The sequence below is a fragment of the Nothoprocta perdicaria genome, unplaced genomic scaffold (genome assembly GCF_003342845.1).
Source record: "Nothoprocta perdicaria isolate Ctin4 unplaced genomic scaffold, notPer1 scaffold_103, whole genome shotgun sequence".
NCBI classification, from domain to species: domain Eukaryota; kingdom Metazoa; phylum Chordata; class Aves; order Tinamiformes; family Tinamidae; genus Nothoprocta; species Nothoprocta perdicaria.
This window is the reverse complement of record NW_020454128.1, coordinates 1,276,450-1,299,888: the sequence shown is the minus strand read 5'-3', so window position 1 is coordinate 1,299,888 and position 23,439 is coordinate 1,276,450. Positions and strand designations below refer to the sequence as shown.

The 23,439-nt window shown below is 39.2% G+C and overlaps 1 protein-coding gene across 1 annotated transcript in view; it reads right to left on the bottom strand.

Moving 5' to 3' along the window:
- Positions 1 to 2,766, bottom strand: part of KCNU1 (potassium calcium-activated channel subfamily U member 1) — a 54,928-nt gene extending 52,162 nt beyond the window's left edge. The window contains 1 exon segment of the mRNA XM_026042475.1: positions 2,752 to 2,766. Coding sequence (XP_025898260.1) covers positions 2,752 to 2,766 — 15 coding nt within the window.
- Positions 2,767 to 23,439: the final 20,673 nt, after the last annotated feature.

Genomic DNA, 23,439 nt, shown 5'->3' with positions numbered 1-23,439 from the left:
GTGCCCACTGCTGCTTAACTCCACAAAAGCAAACCTGTTCTCACTTTATGGCACAGAAGATGCACTTTTCATTTCACACAGTGAGGGAGACTGCAGCTTCATTAGAGATTTAGTTGGTCTCAAAGCTCATTTGGAACTAAAAGCCCTATGAGAAATCCATAATGAGAAAGATGTGATAGCTTAATGCATTCCTGCAAAAAACTATAATTTGCTAGGAAATTGATGGGATAATATTCCCAAGATCAACCAGAGGGCTATGTGTTAAACCTCAGCTCTAAGTGTCAGTGTAGAGGGATTCACTTAGGTATGGGAACACAGTTCAGAGTTCCATCGTATGCAACACCTCTAGGGAAATCCATGCTAGTTCTGAAGAGTTTAATGTCACATAATTTTTTTCAGTTATCCTACTCAAGATTACTCAGTTTCACAGCTTGGTATCATCTGGATCAGTGCTCAAAGCAATCTCCAAATTCATTACGACACAAGTCAGAGAGCTCAAGCTCCACTGTACTATACACTACAAAAGAGCATCACACAACAGTGTCTAAGAAAGTCAAAAAGCTTTTCAGGATGACAGCTGATGCCTTCTGCTCTACACAGTTGGAAGGCAGCTTTTGGAGAATCATCACTGTTAGCACCAAAATAATGTAACAAATCACTCAGCTATTTAAATTTGTCATTTGCTATGTAGAAATAAGGTCTCTTTCTATACAGAAAGTGTGTAGAGAACATTTTCAATATTAAATGAAATACACGAGCATTCTGAAACCTAAGCTTATCCAGTGAAACATTAGTTTGGCAGATTTCAGCTCTGTATCTCAAGATATTCCAGCAAGGCAATCTGTCACTACACCTCCAGACTTCCTGATGAAATAACAAAGAACAAAAGGTATCAGATAATTGAAAATCATCCAAGATAAGCAGATAATCCTAAGATTTGGAGCAGAACCAAAAGGAGATGACTCCACATTCAACCAACTCACCAATAATTATCCTTAGAAAACAAAGGGGCCAATAATTTCACAGATTTGATATAATGATCATGGACATTGCCTGGTGTTTTATGTATGAAGTGCCAAACGATGTTAATTTTAAGGCAAGATTGACTGGGAAATGAGACAGAACAGAGAGAGGAGCATGATCGTTATCTTAAGGATGCTGCTGCTGTAGGATTTATGGGCAACGTAAATCTGAAAAGACTAGAACTAGTGAATTAAGAGGAAAGTCTTGAAATATATCAAACTGATCACCTCAGAGGTAATAAGAAATTGTAGGGTAGAACAAGCCCACTGCAAAGAGGTGCCTGGAACAGTACAGAACAAAACTTTGGAAAAAAAATTGCATAGTCAAAGGTGAAGTTAATGCATCTTTAGGATTACTGCAGCCATAATGTAATGCAGCATAGAGAGCTGCTCATAAATTGCCTCAAGGGAAGGAGATGTCAATGGGGAGCCTGTGTGGTGTTAGTGAATAATAGTATCAGAGCATCTGCTACCCAATATGGTTTGAACTTCACAGAGCCCTGTTGTATAACTTGCTTGTCATTTGTGCTGAGCAACAGATGACAGATCTGCCAGGAACACTCAAAACAGACCTATTAACTTTTTTCCAAATAGAAGTTTCTAAACCAGCTGTTCTCACGAGATGGCATTTTAGCAAATATAGGTCTCCCCTAAGAAAATGGTACTGTGGAGTCTGGGAACAGGTCCCTGTCAGGGCAAGAAAAAGTTAAAACAGGAGCTGTGGCACCTTCAGTAAACTCACAGCACAAAACCAGCTAGGAAGAAATGCAGGAACACTGTACTAGAATGGGCATCAAGTCCAGACTTTCACAGTATGAACACAGTGATACCAGTGAAACTCTCTAGAGATATTTCAAGACTATTCTCAGACACATGAACAGGACAGGATAGAAAAGGTTGGCAGCACTGCTGCCTATCCTTCCAGTCAGAGATTGTGAGTCAGAAACAGTAGGAGTTTGCAATTAAGAAATACCAATTTTAGAGGGATGGTAGAAACTGAGACAAATGTGACAGCAGCACTGGCTTCCTCTTTTCACAGGACACACGTAAATACTTGGTCAGCCAGCTTGCTAGGAAATGCAACAGCTGAGTCAGAAGCTGAAATCAGAATGGCCATCTGTTCTGACAACATACAAGTGACTTGTTTGCACCAACCAGCAGCACAAGTAATAAAAAGATGGATGGATAAACAGCAAGGAGCAGGTAAAGAGATACACTGCGTATATACCACATATAACCTCAAAAATAAGAGTCTGACATAACTAGCTGTCCTTTGAAGTACAATCATAACAAATCAATGCTGTAGGGAAATAGCCAAATACAAAATCAGGAAAACAGATGATCTAATTTTAAAAAGACCGATCCATTCAGGCATCACAGAGTCTTCTTCCAGATGCACAAGCACATACAATCCTGTATTAAAACATGTGCAGATAGCAATTAAAAAGGTCAGGGCATCACTATAGTACTGAATCAAGACACTACCTGTTCCTGACCAAACAGATGCAGTTTTAGTAAATCTTAACAAGTCAACACCAATCTTTTGATTGCTTTTATATTCTCAAATTGTCACCCATTTTTCTTCCACTGAGGCAGAGCCAGCGGAAGCTTCCTGATTTGCAGTGCACACACATTCAGAAGGCATTAGCCCCCACCCCAAGCACTAAGCAAACAGTTAAATTAACAGTGACTTTTCCAGGCTCAGTGGATCTCTGTAAGGCACCCTTACCACAGGGGGTACCATGTTGACAAATTATCCCCTCTTTTGAATTCCACCTCCACTCCTACTTTTCCTCTGTGCCAGATAACATCTTTTACTGATTTCATGTTCCTTTTTCATGCTCATTAACTTGAGCTATTTAGCTCTTGTTTGACATGAAAATGGGAAATGCTGTTAGCCATGGAACAGATTCCTTCCCTCTAATCAAATCTGCTATCTGAAAATTGAGCATTATTATTACATTGTTTCCAGCTTCTGTTCAGTGTAAGCCAGACTGCACACTCAGGCTTGAAAGCCTCTGGTTCAGTTAACTTCCAATTTAAGCTGTGTTCTCTATCACATACAAAGGATTCCAGCGTCAGAAGACCTGAGGAGTAACCTGACTCTTAGGCCATAACTCAATCCAAAGTCTGCTTAATATCATATTTGACTATTATATTTGTTCCAACTTGTCTTTAACCTCTGTGTAGCTGGGAATCTTTTTATACTTGCTCTGCTGCAAACCTGTTTCAGAAAGACCACCTATTTCAGAAACCAGTGGTAACAATAAATAAGTTTTCTATCTCTTAGCTTGAGAGATTCTATGTCTATCTGTATTTGTTCACTATAGAACAGAAAACTTAATTTCTATACACCAGGAATTACCTATTATAAATGGCAAGTATCAAATTCCTTTTCAAATGCTGTGGGTTGACAAATGACATTCATAACATGAATCCTAAATATTCAAAGAGTTGGGGCACACTGGAGCCTTAAAGACACTGGGTGCAATTACCAAGTCTTCTCTCTGTTTTTTTTGGTGACTTAAGGCTAGCCCTAAGTTGCCTTCAGGCACTTTACCAAAGATATTTCATCTTATTCTTGGGGACAGTTTTAGCACTCAGGACTTGCTCTCAGTTCTTCAGACAACTCCCACCTGAGCTGTATTGTGCAGATCAATACAATATTAAGGACCACATAATCACCTAGATACCCATGGTTTGCGCAGGGACCTGCCGCCGAGTCATTTGTGTTTAAGACAAGTGATCATCTCCTATTTAGATCTCTCCTGAACTGTCATGCAGCGATTCACCACGAACTTAAGAACAAAGTGTTTTGATCATTTAAAAAATAAAATATCAGTAAAATAAAGATACTTGCAGTGACATCTTTGATGTTTTATAGATTAAGACTGTCTCATAAATAATAGTCATTCCTTCTGTCATCTTTCTCTCACATTGAGAATTTTCATTAACTGAGATTAACACTAACTGGAAAATAATTAAACCAGCTTGGAAGAACCTAGCCTTCACATCAGCACTAGCAGTAGCTAATCAACACCATCAATAGATTTCAGTAACATTAAAACTCTGGTACTCCACATTATTTCTCACCCCCACACCACCCACTTCTTGCCTTAGTTTCATTGTGTGCTGGTAGCAGTATTCTCTAAGACAATGCCAAGAGAAAAGAGACAGGAACTAAAATTAGCCCAGATTTGCACTGTCCATGGAAGAAAAGTATCATGTTCTTTCTGCATAATCGCCCAGCATCACTCACCACCGCTCCACAAATCTCATCGTTCAGGTTTCCTGCTCTCTCCTATAAATAGAAACTTCTATGAGGAAGCTAAATTAGGGAGAGAGGATATTTATGCAAAAAGATCCTCCAGCTGGTATGATTCTATCTTCCCTTTGGGTTGTTATTGTTCATTGGATTAGAAAAAATAAGTCAGCCTAAATTGTGTTAATCACACCAGAAATAGAGCAGGTTTTCTCATCTTTTATTTTCATGTTGTTTAAATGAAAATGAGGTCCTAGTTCCTGGTGGGGGTGAGGAAGATCATTAGCCCTGCTGAAACATCTATGACTTTCAGAAAGAGAATAAGACTCTAGTCAATTTTTCATCTTCCCAAGCACAGAAGATCAGTGAGGCAACACCAGCTTTTGTCCAGGCCAAACAGCTCATAATTAGCTTCTATCTGTTCATTCCTACTCAAGAGGACTGATTAGGACATGTCAGCAATCATGACTGCTACAACTGTTTGCAGAAAAGCTATGGAAGGACAAAGAAATCCTGATTTTGGCTTGTTTCCTAAAGTCTGTTTCAGATTTCTTGTATTCTGACACATTTGGCACTTAAAAAGAGGTTAAGATATAAAACCACTATCTTGAAGAGGCTGATGACATATGGAATCAGAACTTTAATGAAACTTAAACAGTAACTACAAATACTAACTCACAGTGATTCAAAAAAAGTCGTTGTATTTCAAAAAGAGACCATTTCCCTGAACATTTTACTTTGCTTTGGTTCTACTAGTTGCTGAGGGATAGAAAGTGACTTTGGATGCATCACTTCCACTTGAGACAATTTCTCTAAGTCTAGGTACCCTGCATGCAAAAGAGCACATACCTCCCCTGTGGCAGAGTTAAGGTGACTTCAGTACCTTATCAGAAAGGGACAGATTTAATTCTTTGCTTCTTGATGTCTGTGGAAAGTTTAATTAACTTTCAGGTTACAAAGCTTATAAAATGGTGAATTAGATATGGATTAACCATTCCTTTATCACCAAAACCCAAATTTTACCAGTGCATCATCTGTTCCAAAGAACAAAAAAGCTGAGACTGTGCAGAGGCACCTTAACACATGCTGGAAGCCCAAAATCCCCACGCAACTAAGTTTTAAAACTCAAGATTTCATGCAAAATAGAATTCTAGATACTTAGCAAGCCTCTGAATGAAATGCTTAATCCAAAAAATCCAAAAGCAATCTTGCTGGCAACGTAATTGTTTTCTAAGGAAGAGACTCCAATAACAGCTTATTTACATACAGTTGGATCTACATGTTTGTGTTGTGCTTATTTCTGAGACCTTTCAGGATAGAAAGCTCTCCTGTAATGTTTGACTTGGCTTTTTACTCTCACCTGAAGAATTGCACATTACTTCACATAACAGCCTAGGCAAATATGAATTCTGTATTAGTCCTGATCAGGAAGTACTGCTATTCCTTGAAAACCAATATAAAGTACACATAAAAACTGAGCAACTTGCACTCATTTTTAAATTGTCATCCAATTTAAGCCCATTGCCTAGATCAGCTTCTGTAGGTATAGTTCAGCAGGGACAGAAAGGTAACTTTCAGTGGGGAGAGAAAGATAAGTATTAGCTAATTCTCACACCTTGAGCAGAACATGATTTACATCTGCACTCAGAGGTTGGTGTGATGGATGATTTTCAGACTGTGCCTCCCTCTCACTGATATCATTTATAGTCTGTAAGTGAAAACATTGCATTTACCTTATATTCCATTAGAGTTGTCCACATGGGTAGGGTAAAGGAAGGTCAGAAAGTCTTTGGACTGAACTGGAAGCACAGCTTGCCATGCTGCATGCAAATGACATGGAATTCCTTGCCACGACAACAGCTAATGTTGCATGAACTGTAAACAAGAAATTTGTTCCCTACTTAGTGTTCCCAGATTTGTTGTGACAGATTTTCAGCTCCCATTTACTTCCCATACTGTACAGTAGCCACTATTTTGACACGCAGGCAATACAGCTAAGAGATAAATAGGAGGAAAAACAAAAATACAAGATTATGCCAAACCCCTCCAGATCAGCACATCCAGGCATTTTCCTGACTCCAGTCATGGCCAATACCTGCCTGACACCTGTGGAGAAGCTAGAAGTCCTCCACACTAAAACTAGCGCATTTTGCAGGATGCGTCACCTCAATTTTGAGTGCTTAGTTCAAAAGGGGACAAGAAGAAACTCCATACATTAAGATGCCGTTACCCAGAACATGTCTGTTACCTGGACTTGGCTCTCCTGGAAAACAGCAACAAGGCAGAGGATCCTGATCAGAACAGCCAACATCCACTTTCCAACTGCATCCCCTGTAGTCCAGCTGCTAGCCTAGTACAAAACAAAATAGAGGGGAAGCCGCAGGGAGCCATTAGAATTGAGGTGATTTCTGAATCCGGAGAAATGCTATTTGCTTAGAAGCCTGCCGACACAGTTGAGTCCTGCAATTCCAGTTTTAAATACAATAGCCTTCCCCACATTTCACTATGGAAAAATCCTGATGTGTAAGAACCTGAGGTTTACAGTTCAATTCAGTCTTTCTACACCAATCCTTTCCAAGCTTGTTCTCTTAGGAAAGAAAAGATGTAGCCTTCACTGTTATTTCTGACAACTCCAGCCTGACACTTGTAAAGCTATTCAAACCAAGCACAGAAGATACGACAGAACAAGGCTGACATTTTAAATGAAGAATAATGATAAAATGTCTAAAAATGTGCTGTAAAAAATACGGCTCTTACAGATGGTACAAGTAATTTGAATACAAAGAATTTGATCAGAAAAACATGCAAGAAATTTTCATGCAGCTGAACATGGAGTTAAATTATGTAAAAGTTGCAAATATTACATTACAGAAAAGGAAACTTGGTCCTTTTTTGTGACTTAATATATATGCCTATTTTGCATTAAGAATTGTTTCACTTTCACTCCTGACAAACACATCTATTTCATGAACAAATAATACATGGAAAGTAATGATTCCCTCACAGGTGAAGAAAACGGGTCATCTGGTGAGTTAAATACATTTTTCCAGGGGCATTTCAGGAATTCTTCTCTCCCAATACAAGTTCTTCAACTGCCACAATTATGCTTGTCATGTATCTTGAGGTACCAAGAAATAGCTAATTGTTTTTCCAGAATAAAATTTAAAAGGTGAATAGTGTACTATAAACAGTAAATGAATACACCACTGAAAATGAATGAATGTCACCACAAGTGACAGCAGTGGAGACTACAGACCTTAAATCAAACAGTACTCTGCCTCAGAAGTATTTTTCTATCCCACCCAAAGGATTACCAAGCAAAATATTTTCATAGCTAACTCATAAGACAGTGTAGCACAGTATTGATAGCAGTAATGTGCAGAGTGGAAATGCCTATGAAATGCCTGGATTTTTTTTCCTGACAACATGAATTCCAAGATGTCCCAACACCACCACCAATATATTACTTGTTAAAGAGCTAAAAATAGAGACTTAGCTTATATTTAAATACTGAGGTGTGGGAATCCTACCATGTGCTGTCTCAGACTTAATTGTCATTAGTATCAGCTATGCAATCCCTTCTTGACACAGTTTGTATGTGTTCCAATAAGTAGCATCTAAATAAAAAATGAAAGCTCAGTTCTGATGCAGAATCAGCAGGAATATCACACACACAGGGTCCTGGGGCTCATACCCCACCAGTGCAGCAAGCTCTCCATCACCTCAATTCTCTTGCCTCAGCTCTGCACCTCCCTTCCCTGAAGGGAAGCTCTGTCTGTGACCCAGGGAAGGAGTCCAGTCTCCTCTGCACATACAGGGTATCTTGCAGCTTTTCCTCAGGGCAGGAAAAAGAAGGTAACCATGAGCATGAAGTGTAAATTACTGAACTCCCACATTAGGATACATCCCCTTGACAGCAAGGCTGCTTTCTTGCATGAAGATAACATACATGAATGTCCTATCCCTCACTTGGTTTATGATCTCAATAATACTTGATTAAACATTGAATAATTAAGTACAAATAATCCATTATGTTCTTCAAACAATTATAGTAGAAATGAATTAAATATGGGCCATTAAGTTATTATTGAATGTGGCTGCTGTGCTTGCATAGTATTAACTTGCTTCCCCAAAACCACGTAGTATCCGGTAGTTAGCACCCATTTAGGATGTTAAATTTATATAAACCACAGTCCAATAAAAAGCTGCATGTCAAAAGGGACATGTCAGTGTGGACATCTCAACCTGCCAGGAAGCCAGTTCCTTCCTCCTAGGTGCCAATGGCAGGAGACAGGCAGCTCATTAGCAGAGACAGTTGCAGGAAAGCCAGTGTAAGACAGCTGAAGGAATCAGCTAATCAGAAATAACCTAGATGGGTGATGTGAACAGGAAAGGATTTTCCATGCTCCTAGCTCTACCCTACAGCACCACTATGTGGATCTCTGTTCATGCAGTGGAAAGTCACAGACCTTCCCAGAGCTGGCAGCTTGTTTGCTGTCCCCTAGTAGTTCTGCTATTGATTTAGTCAAGGAGGCAGGTTTTCAAACAGGACAGAACTTACCCCTGTGCAGAAAAAGTCAGTCACTGGCTTCACTTACATCCTTCAGCTCTATTTTTAGAGATATATAGAATAAATTAGCACTCACTCTTCCTTTTTCAGCTGTCTTTCCATACAGAGCCCACATTCCCCAAGACACAAAATTGTCCATCTGCTTGTCTAAATAGTCTCTCATTGCTAAAGTTGCATCATCTTCATCTTCTACAGGCTATTCATGGAAACATTAATGTGCAAGGATAGCTACTCTGTGCTATTTCCCTGTTTCTTTGAATCTTTTGAAGATTTGGGGAGATTTCATATATGAAAATGTCCAAGATCTACAGCGTAAAGAAAGATACTTCCTACAGAACCACAGCCTGTTCCTGAATTTGTTTTTTTTGTTAGAGACTGTACTGTTTGTGAAGCAGATTTGTTAAACAGGTAGGTGACAACCCACTTTAGAATTGCATGATTGGCAACTGAAGGAAAAAAGTACTTTAATTACTAGTCTCTGAGGAAGATTTTAAATTGATGAGCTGGTTCTAATGTGACAGCACTTACTAGCAAAATTGAGAAAAGAAAACAAGCCACTAAAATCATGGGACCATGACTTGGAACAGCTGCTGGAATCTTCACTAGAAGAACTGCTCCTCTTGGGGCCTAGTCCTCCCTTCCCTTGCTAGTGCACATACCCTGACTTGTTCAGCTCAGCAGCAACCCACTGTTGCACATGTAACATTGCTGTTACCTCTGATTAAACTAACTGGGAGAGTCATGATACCTTGGGTTATAGGATATCTGCACTGTTCATTCTGAGAAGTTACTTGAGCTACTGTTTACAGACATGGCACCTGCCAAGTTGTAATTTTTCAGATTCTGAGCTATCACAGATACTGCTGGCATCAGAAACAAAAGCTCAGGAAAACTGGTGCTGTGCTTGTAGAACTTGTATCAAGTCCCTTTTCCCTTCTCAATTGCATACTTACCCATTCCTGAGTTGTTTTTAACCTACACTAGAGAATTTTAGCAGCTAACTGAATTAAAAGGCTAGTTTTCAAAAATTTCTAGCAAAAACAAAACATTACTTGCAGCAAATACCAGCACTGTGTTACGACAGTACTGAGGTGTTCAGTGACAGCTTCTGAACAGCTGAGAAATTCAGATTCACACTCCACGGGACATGTTTATGTTCAAGGTCATTTTAGGAAATCAGGATCTCTTCCCAAACTGCAAGAAAATAAAAGCACAAGCATCACTATGTAGTAGACAAGTAGATATGGTTTCAGTGGAAGTTATAGTACTTAGTTAACAATTTAGATGCCATTACAAATACCCAGGGGAAGCAAGGAGCTGCAGGTAGGTCACAAGCCCCTGTTTATCATGTTAACCACTGTACCCTCCATTTATTTTGCAGAACTCCCATCAAGGAAACAGCAGGTGTCCTTCAGGCTGCTTTGCTGGGTGGCTCACATGCATGAAATTGTACATGGCCTTTAACTAGCTGTTTGTCTTCTTCTTCTGTATTAGTTTTAAACGCTGAAAAATGAGCACCAGTTTCCTCAGTCAGCAAACCTGCAATCCATTATAGCAATTAATCAAAGACATACTTTGTCAACTTCCCCTTGTTCTCTTATGCTTTATGATCATGCTGTTATTCACAAAGACAATAAAAAAGGATTAATCTTCATTGCTGGGAAAATTGCTTTCAGGGCTAAAGGTAGCCAGCCTATGCTACTGATCTTGTGGGTCAAATCAATCCCTGAGTAGAATTATTTTCATCTGAGATACCCTCATTAAACTCTAGTAAAGCATTTTCACATATTAGCAAGTTTTTTATACATGAGCATAATACTTACCTGCCACTCAGGGCAGTATGTTTATGCATTCCCTGTTTGCAGGGTCAGCAAGGAAGTGATCAGGACTGTACACATTGACTACAGACATGTCAAGTGAACATATACAGTTACACCTACAAAACACATTAGCACACCCCCGCACTGCTGTTACTGAAAATAGCCACAGTAATTACACCGCTCTGTACTGCAAAGCCAAAACCATAGATTAAATGCTTACAAACTAACATCACACACTATTTTCTAATCTTGAGACTACTTAGGCTGCCATTATTTTTACAGTACTGGTCAGCATATTTGGGACTTTTCAGCCCTATAATCAGCACCAGTTTATGTAACTGGTCATGTAACTTGCCATGGAGCTTTCAGACTTTAGGACACTCCAAATAACACAGGACCTGCAGGACCCCTTTGGCCAGCAAAATCATTGTGATCATCAGAACCGTCCCCTTCTTCCTACAGCCTCCCCTAGAACATCAGCTCAGCTTCAGGGTTGTTGCCACAACAGAGTAGTTAACAGTCCTGGACGGAACTTGTTTCCAAGGGTATCTAAAAAGCTAATAACACCCCAAGTCTGCCTAGACATCCAAGTGCTACATCTAAAAAAAACCCAATATCCACTTATGTAGAGCAGAGCCTCATTTCATAACATTCAAAATGTCTACATTAAAAATTGCCTGGTGCCACAACAATACTAACCACAGTGCTCAAAGACTTGTTTCAATCGTGGTCACTAGACTCTTACTGCATTTCAGAAGAGTTATTCAGAGCTCTGAGCTCTGTTTGAACCACTCGGATGTTTGGAATCCATGGACAAGTACTTAAATCATAACTGTGCAAGTCATCATCAGGTAATGCAACATCAGTGTGAACATTATTCTGATAACAAAAAAGCAAATAGAAATTAGTGACATTAACCAGAAAAATCTAATGGAGGAGCTATTTTCTTTCAATTATCCTGAGCATAGCTTAATGAACCTGCCATGCTTAGGATTTATATGAAAGGAAAAACAAAAATGAAGTAGCATATTTGTAATGGCAGTTCATGATAAAGTGTAGAAACAGTTTTGCTAAATTACTAACTGATGGCACTTCAGTGGCAAGGTAGTTCATGAGAGAAACAACTTTATTGATCAGTTTATCCCACCAAGCCCAAGAATTACAGCAAAGAACAGACTGTGCTGCCTCCACCTCTAAGCAGCTCCCAGCAGGATCAGACAAGACCAGGGACAAGGGATGCTATGAGCAGGACTGCTCTGGTAGAATAAGACTTCCTTGCATTTTCACTTATATACACACACTCCAAGAGACATTCCACTGACAGGGAGCTGAAGTTCCTGCAGCAGTAAGTCAGTTTTCTAAAACTATTGGTCAGAATACACAAGTTTCTATTTAATAGTTCATCTCATAGTACCAGAAATACCTGATTCTCAAAAGTCTTTCCAAGAAAGACTCCTTCAGCATTTTGTGATATCATGATATTCAGTTTCTTAAGCCTTTACACTTTCCATCAACTTCTCCAATAACTCAAGGCATATTTTTCTGTTTTATGATCCATAACTCATCTGAGTTTCAAGTGATCATAACAGATTAGCAATGACTAATACAAAGTGATCAATCTTTTTATTCCTCCCTCTCTCACAAAAGCCTAGTAATAGCTAAACTAATAATAATCACATGGAAGTATTTCCACTGTGCATTTCTGGCAGTAAAATCAATTGTTTTCAGGACAGATATTACTGTAAGAATTAATCACTGCTATTTCTAATGACTGTACCACACCATTATCAGTGATATTTATGATGCAAGACATGCAGGTGGGCACCTTGATAGCAGGAAGGCTGTACAGTAACTACCAAACTAGTGTTAGCAAATAGCCTGACTACTACCTCTTTAAAGATGACACCCCATATGATTACACAGGCCTTTAGTGCACAGAAAGACCAGCCTGGCTTCTCGCCATAGTATCAACTGAGAGAAATGCCACTCTGGTCTAACATGAAAGCCCAAGAACTCTCCCAAAGCCTCTCAACTCACCTAAGTTTTACTGCATGTCCACAACAAGCAGAGTGGCAGAAGGCAGCACAAGGCTGGGCAGAGCAGATCTCAAAGGCAGCAAGCACCTTCCTTCAGTTATTACCTGACATTTCTATAAACTACATCTGTGCTGTGAAGACAAGTCAAATTCCATACTTGTTTAAAATACTAATTTCCTATTGTATACACTGCCTTGGTCAGGTCTCCATGCCTCATTAGCCACAGCATCTCATGTGCCCAACTATGAGGGGGTCCTGGGCTTGGGAACCTTTTCCAAAGAGCCATCATTTAATAACTGTTATTTAACTAAAGCTTTAGGGACCAGAGAAAATTGTCTTTTAAACATTAAAAAGTATTATTAGCAGTAAGCAATAGAAATGATTGTGCTGGCATAGAAAAAGCATTTCCTGAAAGGATCTGTGCCAGCCTTAATTACACTCCCATTGTATTTCATCTTCATGCTCCCTACACAGAGAGGGAAGGGGTGGGTGGAAGATAATTGGAACAAGGTGAAAATGAGTGCTCATTAAACTGCAGACTACACAAGTACTTATTCCATGCAAGAGGGCTGTAAATATGACTTTTAATGAAGTTATGACATGCTTGCCAATAAAAGTCATTTATTTCACAGTATTACTGTTAATTATAAACAGCTGGAGCCATTTATGGCCCATCCCTTGTTAACTTTGCCTGGGCTCCTTAACTCTTTCACAGCTCTGTGCTCACAGTATCTTCCATGCAAGGGGTACACTGCCAAAGGCTGCAGGAACTTTAGGAGGAAGAGTGGGAAAAGTCAATGTAGATATTATAGGAAACCTTTAAAATAGTAAATTCTGAAAACAGAACTATGCTTTTGTTCTAGAATATATATAAGGCCGTAGAAAACTGCGATAGAAGTGTTAAGGTTATGAATGGAAAATGAATGTGAATGAATGAGCACAGAAGCATCAGAGAAATAGCAAAAAGAGCATGAAAGCCAGGGTCGCACCTGGGTCTGCACAGCCTATCCAGCCATGGTCCCAAAGCAAGTCATTCAGCAGAGCTCTGTTTCACCAGAAACCTCAGTCTTCCCCATAAACTAAAACACACGTCCTCTGGAACTGAGAGCACATTTTGGTTTGCTACCTATTCCCTGTTCCTTACAAATTCAGCCCTTTGGGTAGCATGTGCTTAAGCACTCAGCACCCAAAAGAGGAGCTTGACAGTAGGACAGCACCCTTTAGACATACTCCCAAGCCTGACATTGGTCTCTTGTTCAGGGGAGGGTTTGTAGCACAAGCGCACAGACTTTTTGCACTGCAGTTCCTGCAACATCTTGTTTTTCCATGGAAGAGGTCCCACTTGAATAAATATATCAGTGTTAGCTCCTTTAGTGCTTCTTTGAAATTTTTAAAGCAGAACAAACTATCCCTTGCTTTCCCAATTAGCATGTGAAACTCAAGGATTAAATACTCCAAACACTGCCACCAAATTCTTTTGTTATGTAGAAAAATCATCTGGGACCTGCAAGTGTGATGGAGGAAGCCAACAAAGATTATGGTATGTTTGCCCTTAAGAAATCCTGCTGCAGAAAGAACAGTTGTGCAATTTTAGCAGTGAAGCCTCCATCAGGTGAGATTGAATTGGTGCTCTGTTTTAAAAAAAATTCAAGCAATAGCTCCATGACACTGTAAATCAAGTTTAAGATGCATAGTAACAGCTTCAGTTACAAGACAAAGTGCTGAACTAGGACAAACTGAGTCTGTTAATGCAAGTTTGTTGAAAACGTTTTGAAGGTGCAACTTCATGCCTGCAGATCAGACTGCTTGGGCAGAAATATTTCTACTATAGCCAGCAAAAAGCTAGCAAGTCAGAACAAACACTATGCACTCTAATTTCATTAAGGTGTGCTCATGAACTTGTCTTATCTATATCAAATTTGTACTGCCAAGAGACCTGTAACAGATTACCAAACACAGACTATGGCCTCAATGTCTTCAGCAGATTTCACCGTTGCAGAGAAAAATTTTAAGAATCTAGAACTAACGTATGAGGCTTACCTGGTCTACGAAAAGTTATCTAAGGCTGCAGACAACTCCCAGCTCACCACATACTGGCTCAGTCTCCTCTACAACTGACTTCACAATCTATAGATTTTGTACCATAACTCATGCTGAAAGGTGCTTCAGCATATCATACTTCTCAATTATCTAGAGCACTAGGATGGCCAATACCTGAAGAGGGCCAAGAACTCAAACTGGTGCACTGAGTAGTTTGTTATGCCCCCAGCTCTGAAAATCATCCGCTTAGTAATCCTGGATTAATATCCTGCCTTTCACTGTTTTGTCTTTGCAATTAGTACAATCTGACCACTCACCTGTACCCAACTTTGGGTCCTGTCTATAACCCAGCATGCTCTTAAGTCAGAGTAACTCCAAATGAAAGAAAAATTGGCTTCTTGCCTAATCAAAGCAAACCTGCACCCAAAAATCCATGGATTTAGTATTTAGAAGGAGCTACTCACATGCTACTTTAAGTGTGTACTTAGATGTTAAGCTGAGTTTGAACACTCCCAACTGAGTCTACAGATGAAACCGATAGAAACATTAGTATTTGCTTTTTACTGTCCTGGTGCTGCTGAAACTATGTTACAGGATATGGGTCTGCTTTAGGAAGAACATTAACCCCAAAAGCCTAGATTACTGCTTCCAACTGCTGTATCACCAAGACAACCTGTTTCATTAGCCAGTTTGCTAGTTAATGGGTTTAATCTAAATAGCTGTGTTTCAGCTTCCCAAGATAGTGAACAATAATCATTTCATTGAGGAAAATGGTATTTTTGTTGTAATTAAGTTTAAATGAATCCTGCCAGGAGAAATTTTTCTTCATTAACAGAGCATTCCACTTTCTTTATCTGCATCATTTAGTCACAGATGAAAGTATTCCTGCTCCTGCCATGAGCCAGCAAAGGACACACTGACTAAAGTGACCTAGTGGAAAGACTTACTTCTGTCTCCTTATGTTCTTCCTTTACCACAATGATTCTCCCACTATTTCATATCTTTAAATCTGTTTTAGATCAGTGTTTATTTATAGACCAAGAAATGGGCTATCTGTTTTCACATATTCTAGCAACATATTCTTTCCCATACAGGCATCTCAATCTTTCCTTCAAAATTTTCTACCTTAGTGCACAGTATCACCTGAAGTCCAAAGGTTTAGTTGTAGAACAAGTAAATATACTCTGCACAACAGCAGCTTAAGACCCACATAGGCTGAATATTTAATGAAACAGGCCAGATTGGCAGCCTGCCCTGAGCCCACCATATCTGGGATACATATCATCACATACAGCAGCGATACTGTACTAAGCCACACAGACACAGCACCCAAGGCTCATGCTTTTCCAAAATGGGTAGCACCCAAAGGTGCAAAACAAAGGACTCAAGCTTTATACAATGTTACATAACCTTGGCACTACATCATAATTTGCTCCAATTTGCTAATGAAGACTAATTATTCAAATAATTCAACATGAGTATCTGCTCCTGACCACTGCAAACCATCCTGCTGTTCCTCAAAGCCCTGACTGCTCCCTCTCCCTTCTCTTATTTTAAGCCCCTGACTGTTCCAAGTGGCTTTTATTTAAAGAGAAATTGGTTACCTACTGTGTAAATTTCTGCAGGGAGCCCTTCAATGCAGATTCTTGTAATTTTCTCCAGGAATATGCTAATAATTACGGTGACTAGGGACTCACACTACTATCCAAGAAGCATCAAACGACAATGAAAAGTTATTTATCAAAAACTGAAAAGAAAAAAGGTGAAGAGGCCATGGTGTCTTCTTAAAGATTGATAGGCTAGAGAATTAAAAAACAGAGGGGGAGCTTCTTCCACTCATGCACTAAAGCACAAGTTCACAGTAGAGAAGGACAGTTAAGACATCAAGGGCATGAATTTCTAAGCTAGTGGTTAGAGAAGGGCCAAGGCAGAAAAAAAAGAAAAGAGTTCAACCTCTTGCTTACTGAGCAGTGAGGAGACAACATTAGAGAATGAGCTAAAACTTGCAAAGATAAAACACTGGGAATCATAGGCCGGACACTTAAATAGTTAAGAAAACAAAACAGAATACCAAGAGAACAATGCTTAATCCATGGAACCTCTTTCCCTTTGGAGTATTTTAATGAGAGATTAGGAAAACATGCAAGGAGTGTTGTAAGCCTTGCTGATCCTGCCTTTGAATGCAGGATCTCAGGAGATTCCTCTCAGCCCTCTTTCTCCTGTAACTGCATGTTGCAGAAAGCTCTGAAATTCTGCCTTTATTAAAAGACAGATGTAAAGCTCAAGAGAGCTCCTGCACTTGATTTATCATTTCCCTCAGCCTCACAATCTACAAGAGTGATTAAGAGATCTCATGATCATAGAGAAGTCTCATATCAGCTTACTATTATAAAACTCAAATCTCACTAGTACCATAATGCTAGATATCAACTATTTCAAAAAATATTACTGTCCCAACCTCTGCACTCTAGTTTTCATAAAGTGGCTGTGATAACACCAAGAAACAGGCAGGATAGGGCAGCTCCAGCACAGCTCCAGCACAGCTCCAGCAAAGCAAAGCAACTGAGGATAAACACAACAGAGATAACACAAGAACCTCCCAAACAAAACACAGCTCCAAAAGGCTGCCATAGTGGCAGCAACCAAACACAAGATGGCAAGAAAAAAATAAGTGGCACAGGGACCACAGCAGGAGGACAGAGAGTCCCCTTCCTAAACCAGAGCCAGACTAAGCAGGAAGGCTGCAGGCCTGAGCTTATACAGAGCTCCCAGCCAATGGGCAGGATGGGGCCCAGGTGACACTGGTCAGGCAACTAAGGTCAATTGCTGCACCAACACCTGACAAGTTTCTTAGTATCTGACCAGCACCTGGTGGAATCTTAGTATCTGTGGCAGTCCTGAAATCAGGTGGGTCAACTGGATCAGGGGAAAATGCAGGGCTGGGCGAAAAAGAAAAATCTACCTCAGAAAGCTTTTGGTCAGTTTGTGTGGGGTGAATGTGGGCAGATAATGTAATGGAAAAGCAATATTTTATGGTAATAGTCCTACTATTCTTTTACTTCTTACTTGAGGCTTTTCACTTAACGCTTGTTCAGCCCTCAGCTGACCTATCTCGCTACAAAAAAACAATCTGGATTCCCTCCTTTTCACACTAACCTTCACTGGAAGAAAGCAACCCTTCCAAAATATTTTCTTTAAATAGGTATATGTTTACATCAAAACAAATGTCACCATGTAAAGTGTGAGTGCAGATAAGGCCCTGATAGTTCAGCCTCGACACAGCTAATCAGGATAAAAATGAGATGTATTTGGAGTGATTATTCTGAGCATAGATAGCTACATTGCAATACAGATGGCTTGGAGAAAAGGTAGGAGGAAAAAAAAAGAGAGAGAGAGAGATAACAGAGTTTGCAATAGTAGCATTTCAAAAGTCTTTATTATCTTTTAAATCATATGAGCTGGGCTAATAGAATCTGAACAGCTTGTCAAGGAAATAAGTATGTAAATGTGTGAGATTGTATTTTCAGAGTGACTTTTTTGTTCACCCAGCACTTTTTCTGACGGTTGCTACATGTCTACATTATGCAGTTAAAAGAAGATATTGATCAGCCTTATGTTTATGTCACCTCAGAGAGTCAAAGCACACAAGACTTGCACGAGCTCTCAGCAAGAGTTGAGATGACCCATCAGGAAGATGGGCACTGCTGAGAACTACAGCATGAGAAACAGGGCAGGAGTTGCACTTGGGAAATGTGGAAGGGATTCCCAGGGGAATGGGGATCAATGGATGTCTCTAAGCCTGTTCCCAAGTCCAGATTTGCTACATCACTCACATAAAGCCACTCTGACAGACATAATTTTTGTCTTCCTCCTACAATATACACATGAAAAGAATAATTCCTCTAACCTTAAATGTACTCTTGGATGAAGCTATCTTTTTACATATACACACTGTGTAGTGAAACAGGAAGCAATGAATACTGAAGGGAGAAAGTTAATATGATCTTAAGTGAGTTATTGTGATCACTATAGAATTCTTTGGTGCAGCAGGAAGCAGGAAAGAGAAATACAGGGGTTATTGACAATTTCATTTCTTTTGATTCCTAATCCATCTGTGGATTGTGTTATGTTAGATTCTGTTGCTTATCTGGCTTCTTAATCCCTCTTCAGGGGATTTCATGAAGGGCTTTTCAGACAGGTGTTTTGGAACTCAAAGAAAGAAGCACAGATCAAGAAAGGTCTGATACCAACCACAGCTAAGTATACATATCTAGAGATTCAGGACCAAAGCAGGCTGCCATTCGTAGTCATGAAAGTTCAATTTTGAGAATGCTGAGATTTAATTTGGCACACAGCAGGCCTCCCAGTCATGGAGCAGGAGTCTGTGCAGGGAACTCAGAATGGTTGGCTCACATCTGCTGTGCTTCAGCTTTGGTAGTAAGAATACGTAATGCAGTGGGTAAGGAGAAAGGGAAGCACAACACCTCAGCTTTTCCAAATCTGCTCTGCTTCCCCATTTATGTTACGTTTTTAAAGGCTCTTTGACCTGAGAGCTTTTCTTTTTAGTTTTAGAAATGTGGACTTCATATTCAATTGCATAGAGATGTTGCTTTTACAATATACAAGAACTTGCAAACTTAGCTGAGAGGCTGGCAATACTAGCAATCTATGGAAATTCTCTCAATAACCCTATTTCAAAAGACAAATAAATGCAGGACAGAATTATGTACCACTCCTGCAAGTTGATCAGTCAAAACAGGTGAAAGTACATCATGCCCTGTAAGAGTTTGTGGGTCAGTCTAAGTATGTTCATTTGCAAGGTCAGAGTTTTATCTACAGTAAGATCTCCTCTGTCACTCACTGTAAAATGCTACAGACTCTGCCTGAAAATTTATTTAGATGTTCCATTAGAGTTACTGAAATTGGAAAAGTTGATTTCAGAGGCATAAACCTGGCTTTGAGATGCTAATGTGCTTTGAAGACAACAGTAATTATACACCTTGAACAGTGACTTTGTGGGGAACATCAAGCAGAGAATGTAGAGATTTGTCTCATTCTCTTCACAGTGGTAAAATTCATTCCTGAAAATTAATTGCAAGCTGTTTAAGAACAGAGAGCACTAGTGTAAATGTGTTCTCTGCAATGAACATTTAATAATAATAGTAATAAACAATAGAGGCATACAAACAGTTTCAATTTAACAGCAGAGTTTGCTGCTGCTGTTTCTATTGTTATGAACTTGTCAGAGCTTCCTGCTTTAATTAAAGAGAACATGTTGCTGGTATAAGGTATTGGATTGACAGTACCAGAAAATGAAACCTTCTGCTTATCAGCTAGCAAGCAACAGCCACAGTTGCAGTAATATAATGAACATTTGGTGACTTTTGGTATAAATTGGGAAAGGCCAATCTCTGAACTTCTTTAGAGTTACTGTTTGTTCAAAACAAGATTTTTCATGAAGATGTATAGTTTAGTCCATAGGTAAGTGCTTTGCACTGTGGATTGAGTTTTGAGAGACTTGGGTTTTACTGCCTGCTCTGTGACTCACTGGTAAATCACTGTAGCTTCCTGGGAAGTTCAGGACACCCAACACTCTGAAGCCCTACCTCAGACCTAAGGATGGGGTGAACTGTGCCTAAGAAGTGCCTTTTTCTCTCCATGGCAGAAGAGAAACAAGACAGACAGAATGAACTTTGCAGTCAACCTTGTCTTTACTCTTGATGTTGCATTACACTTGAGTGAATGTGTTGAAGATCTGTGCCTTTGCATTCTTGCTGCAAGAGATTAAATATTTTTTTCCATTAAAACTAAAACATGTTTGTAAATGACACTAAAATTCGTCTTTGAAGTTTTATTATTTCTGTGACCGCAAGTAAATACACATTGCTCATTCACACTTCAAGTAACATTCAAAATGCTCTAGCAACTTTAATCTCTAAACCCGAAAGACTCTGAGTTTGCATTTAGATACAGTTTACATGTTTAGGAGAAAATCTTCGGTGGAAACTGTTTCAGGACTCCCTTCTGAATTGTGCACTTGCATAAAGACTGCTGAACAGTGTAGATTATGTGCATAATCTCCTCATATGGATGAATGAATCCATATTTTCTGATTTACACCAGCCTGCTTCTATATGGCATCTGTGGTCCCCAATATGGTAGTCATGTTTGGGTTTAATTAAAAAATGGGATAGCACATCTAATCCTCAAAGCAAATTTTATCTTCTCTTTCTACATTGTGTTTTCTTGCATTTCTGTTTGCATACTTGTATGTCTCTATGTCTGCCTGCACATTCTCAACACTTTTTTTTGTATAAAGTTATCCAAGGTTTTAACTCCTTTGTTATTTTTAATTCACATTATTCTTGCTAGAATGCAGATAATCTTAAGGGGGAAAAAAATGAAAAAAAACCCATACACATACACTTTGGAGGTCAAATGCTTGCTTACTTTACGTACTTTACAACCTGTATGTTACAGCTAAATGCAGATGACAATCCTTTAAAAAAGCCCAAGCGAAGCTATTTTAGTTAAAGCCATTTGGTTTTTTGTTTATAACTAAAACATTCGACTTTAAATTCCCTTCCAGTAACAGAAAGCTAAAAGGTGATTATACCTGCCTACTTTTCTCCTGCTACAGAGAGAGAGAAAACCAGTAAAAATATCTTTATTCTACTATATCATTTTAGGAATACCAGTAAAGTGGTAAAATCAGAGGAATTCTGCCTCAGAAGACTGACCCTGGAAAATGTTAGAGCTTTGCTAATTTTCCAGAGAATGATCAACCAACAGTTCTAGTGGTTGCGATAAGAGGACTCCTGTTCACAACAGCATTCCAGATAGCCTGCTTTTGTTTTAATACCGCTTTTTTCATTTTTAATCTACAAGTCTCTCAGAGCGAGGCACAGCATGCTCTTACCACCTACAGTCTTTCTGTAGTAATATATGACCCATAAATCTCAGTGACACTCTTTGCCAGGGCTGTCTTTTAATGCTCTTTTCTCACCTCCCTTCTTCTCTCTCTTTTCTCCTCATTTCTGCTATGCAGTCCGGGTGTTCCACCGAAAGAGGATAAAACAGAATGTGATCACATTTTCTGGAAGAACCTGAAGGCAATCACAGCAAAAAGTTGATCAGATATGGATCAGATACTGATAGGGAGTCCTGCTTATTTAAATACATCAATATTCATTGCATTGTAGGAATCTCTAAGGAGTTTGGAAATTAAAACAAGCCTTTCTTACAAAAATCAGTAACAAATTTGGTTCTAGAAATTCATACAATCTAGTTCATTACAGGTTTCTTCTCAGAGATCACTCAGCACTCTAAGGTAATGGCAGCCACACATTCTACAGGGAATGAAATTAAATTAACTTTTTGGAGCAACTGTATGCCGTTGAAGTAAACTTTGTTGGACGAGTGATGAATTTGGCCTCTCGAGATCCATTTTCCATTTTGAACACACACTAACTCATAAGGAGAGATATATACATACACAAGACTGCAAAAATTAATTTTAATATCTCTAGAATTAATAGATTCTCTCCAAACTGCTAGCATTCTCTTAGCAAAGAAATTGCAGAAATGATTTATATAATAATTGCCTCCAAAATCTTCTTATTGGTTAATTGGACCATTTTGACAATTCCACAGATATATGTTTCTATTACTTTTTATTTCATTATTTATTTGGCTTTTTGTTCTGTTACATTTATTCTATTTAGACAATAAAATCTCTGTCAAGTTTTAACTTAATTGGTATATAAAGCCTGATCTGCATTTACATTTTACTAAAATAATAATGTTGGCAAGAGGTATGTTTTTTTATAAGAGAGCTATGCTGTTATGAACACTTTGGTGGATGCAATTAGATTAGTATAAAAGTGATTTATATTCCTTTAGTTCTTCCTCTACGCTACGGTAATAGCTATCTAATTACAATGTATGTTTGTCCTGGTACAATTGTATCCACAATCCTGGTATACTTTTCATTCTTCATTTGTCTCAATGTAAATTCTGCTGGAGGAAAATCACACATATACAAACACAACCGCCCACCAGCCAGATCATCAAAGTCCTGAAAATCTATTCGGTCAAATTCATGAGAAGATAATTTTATTCCTGGGGCTTTAATCTCCAAAGAGCAAGATCAGTTTGTGGTGACCAGAGCTGCTTGATTTGCATCAAAGCATTGGCAAAAGACTCCCACAGTGCTTAAAAAAATATCATTTTTGAAATGAGCTTGAAGAAAATGGGATCAATCGTGTACTAAGGTGCTAAAGTGTTACTTAAAATGTAAACTAATTTAACTCTTTAATGCAGGAGAGGTAATACAGTTCTTGATAAAGGAATCGAAGTTTTGCTGCACAGTTCTCTGATATAGGAGGGCCCTGACAATTTTTTTTTAAATGCACTCTCCGTTATATTCCCTAGATTTGTGATATATGCTAAAAAAACACGTGAACCTTGGAAGTGAGGAGACCCTGACGGGGGAGGCGGTGCGGACATTCGAAGTGCGTCGTTTGTAACGAAGCCCTTTAATGGAGGGAGGAGCCATTAGCCTCTGCGGGCCCCACAAAGCGGAGGCACCGCGCGCTCCTTATGGGCTCCACCTGTGGTGGCTCCCACCCCCTTTTTAATCACGGCCCAGGGCGGCTGTAGCAGGAACCGGGTTCGGGTTTGCAGCGGG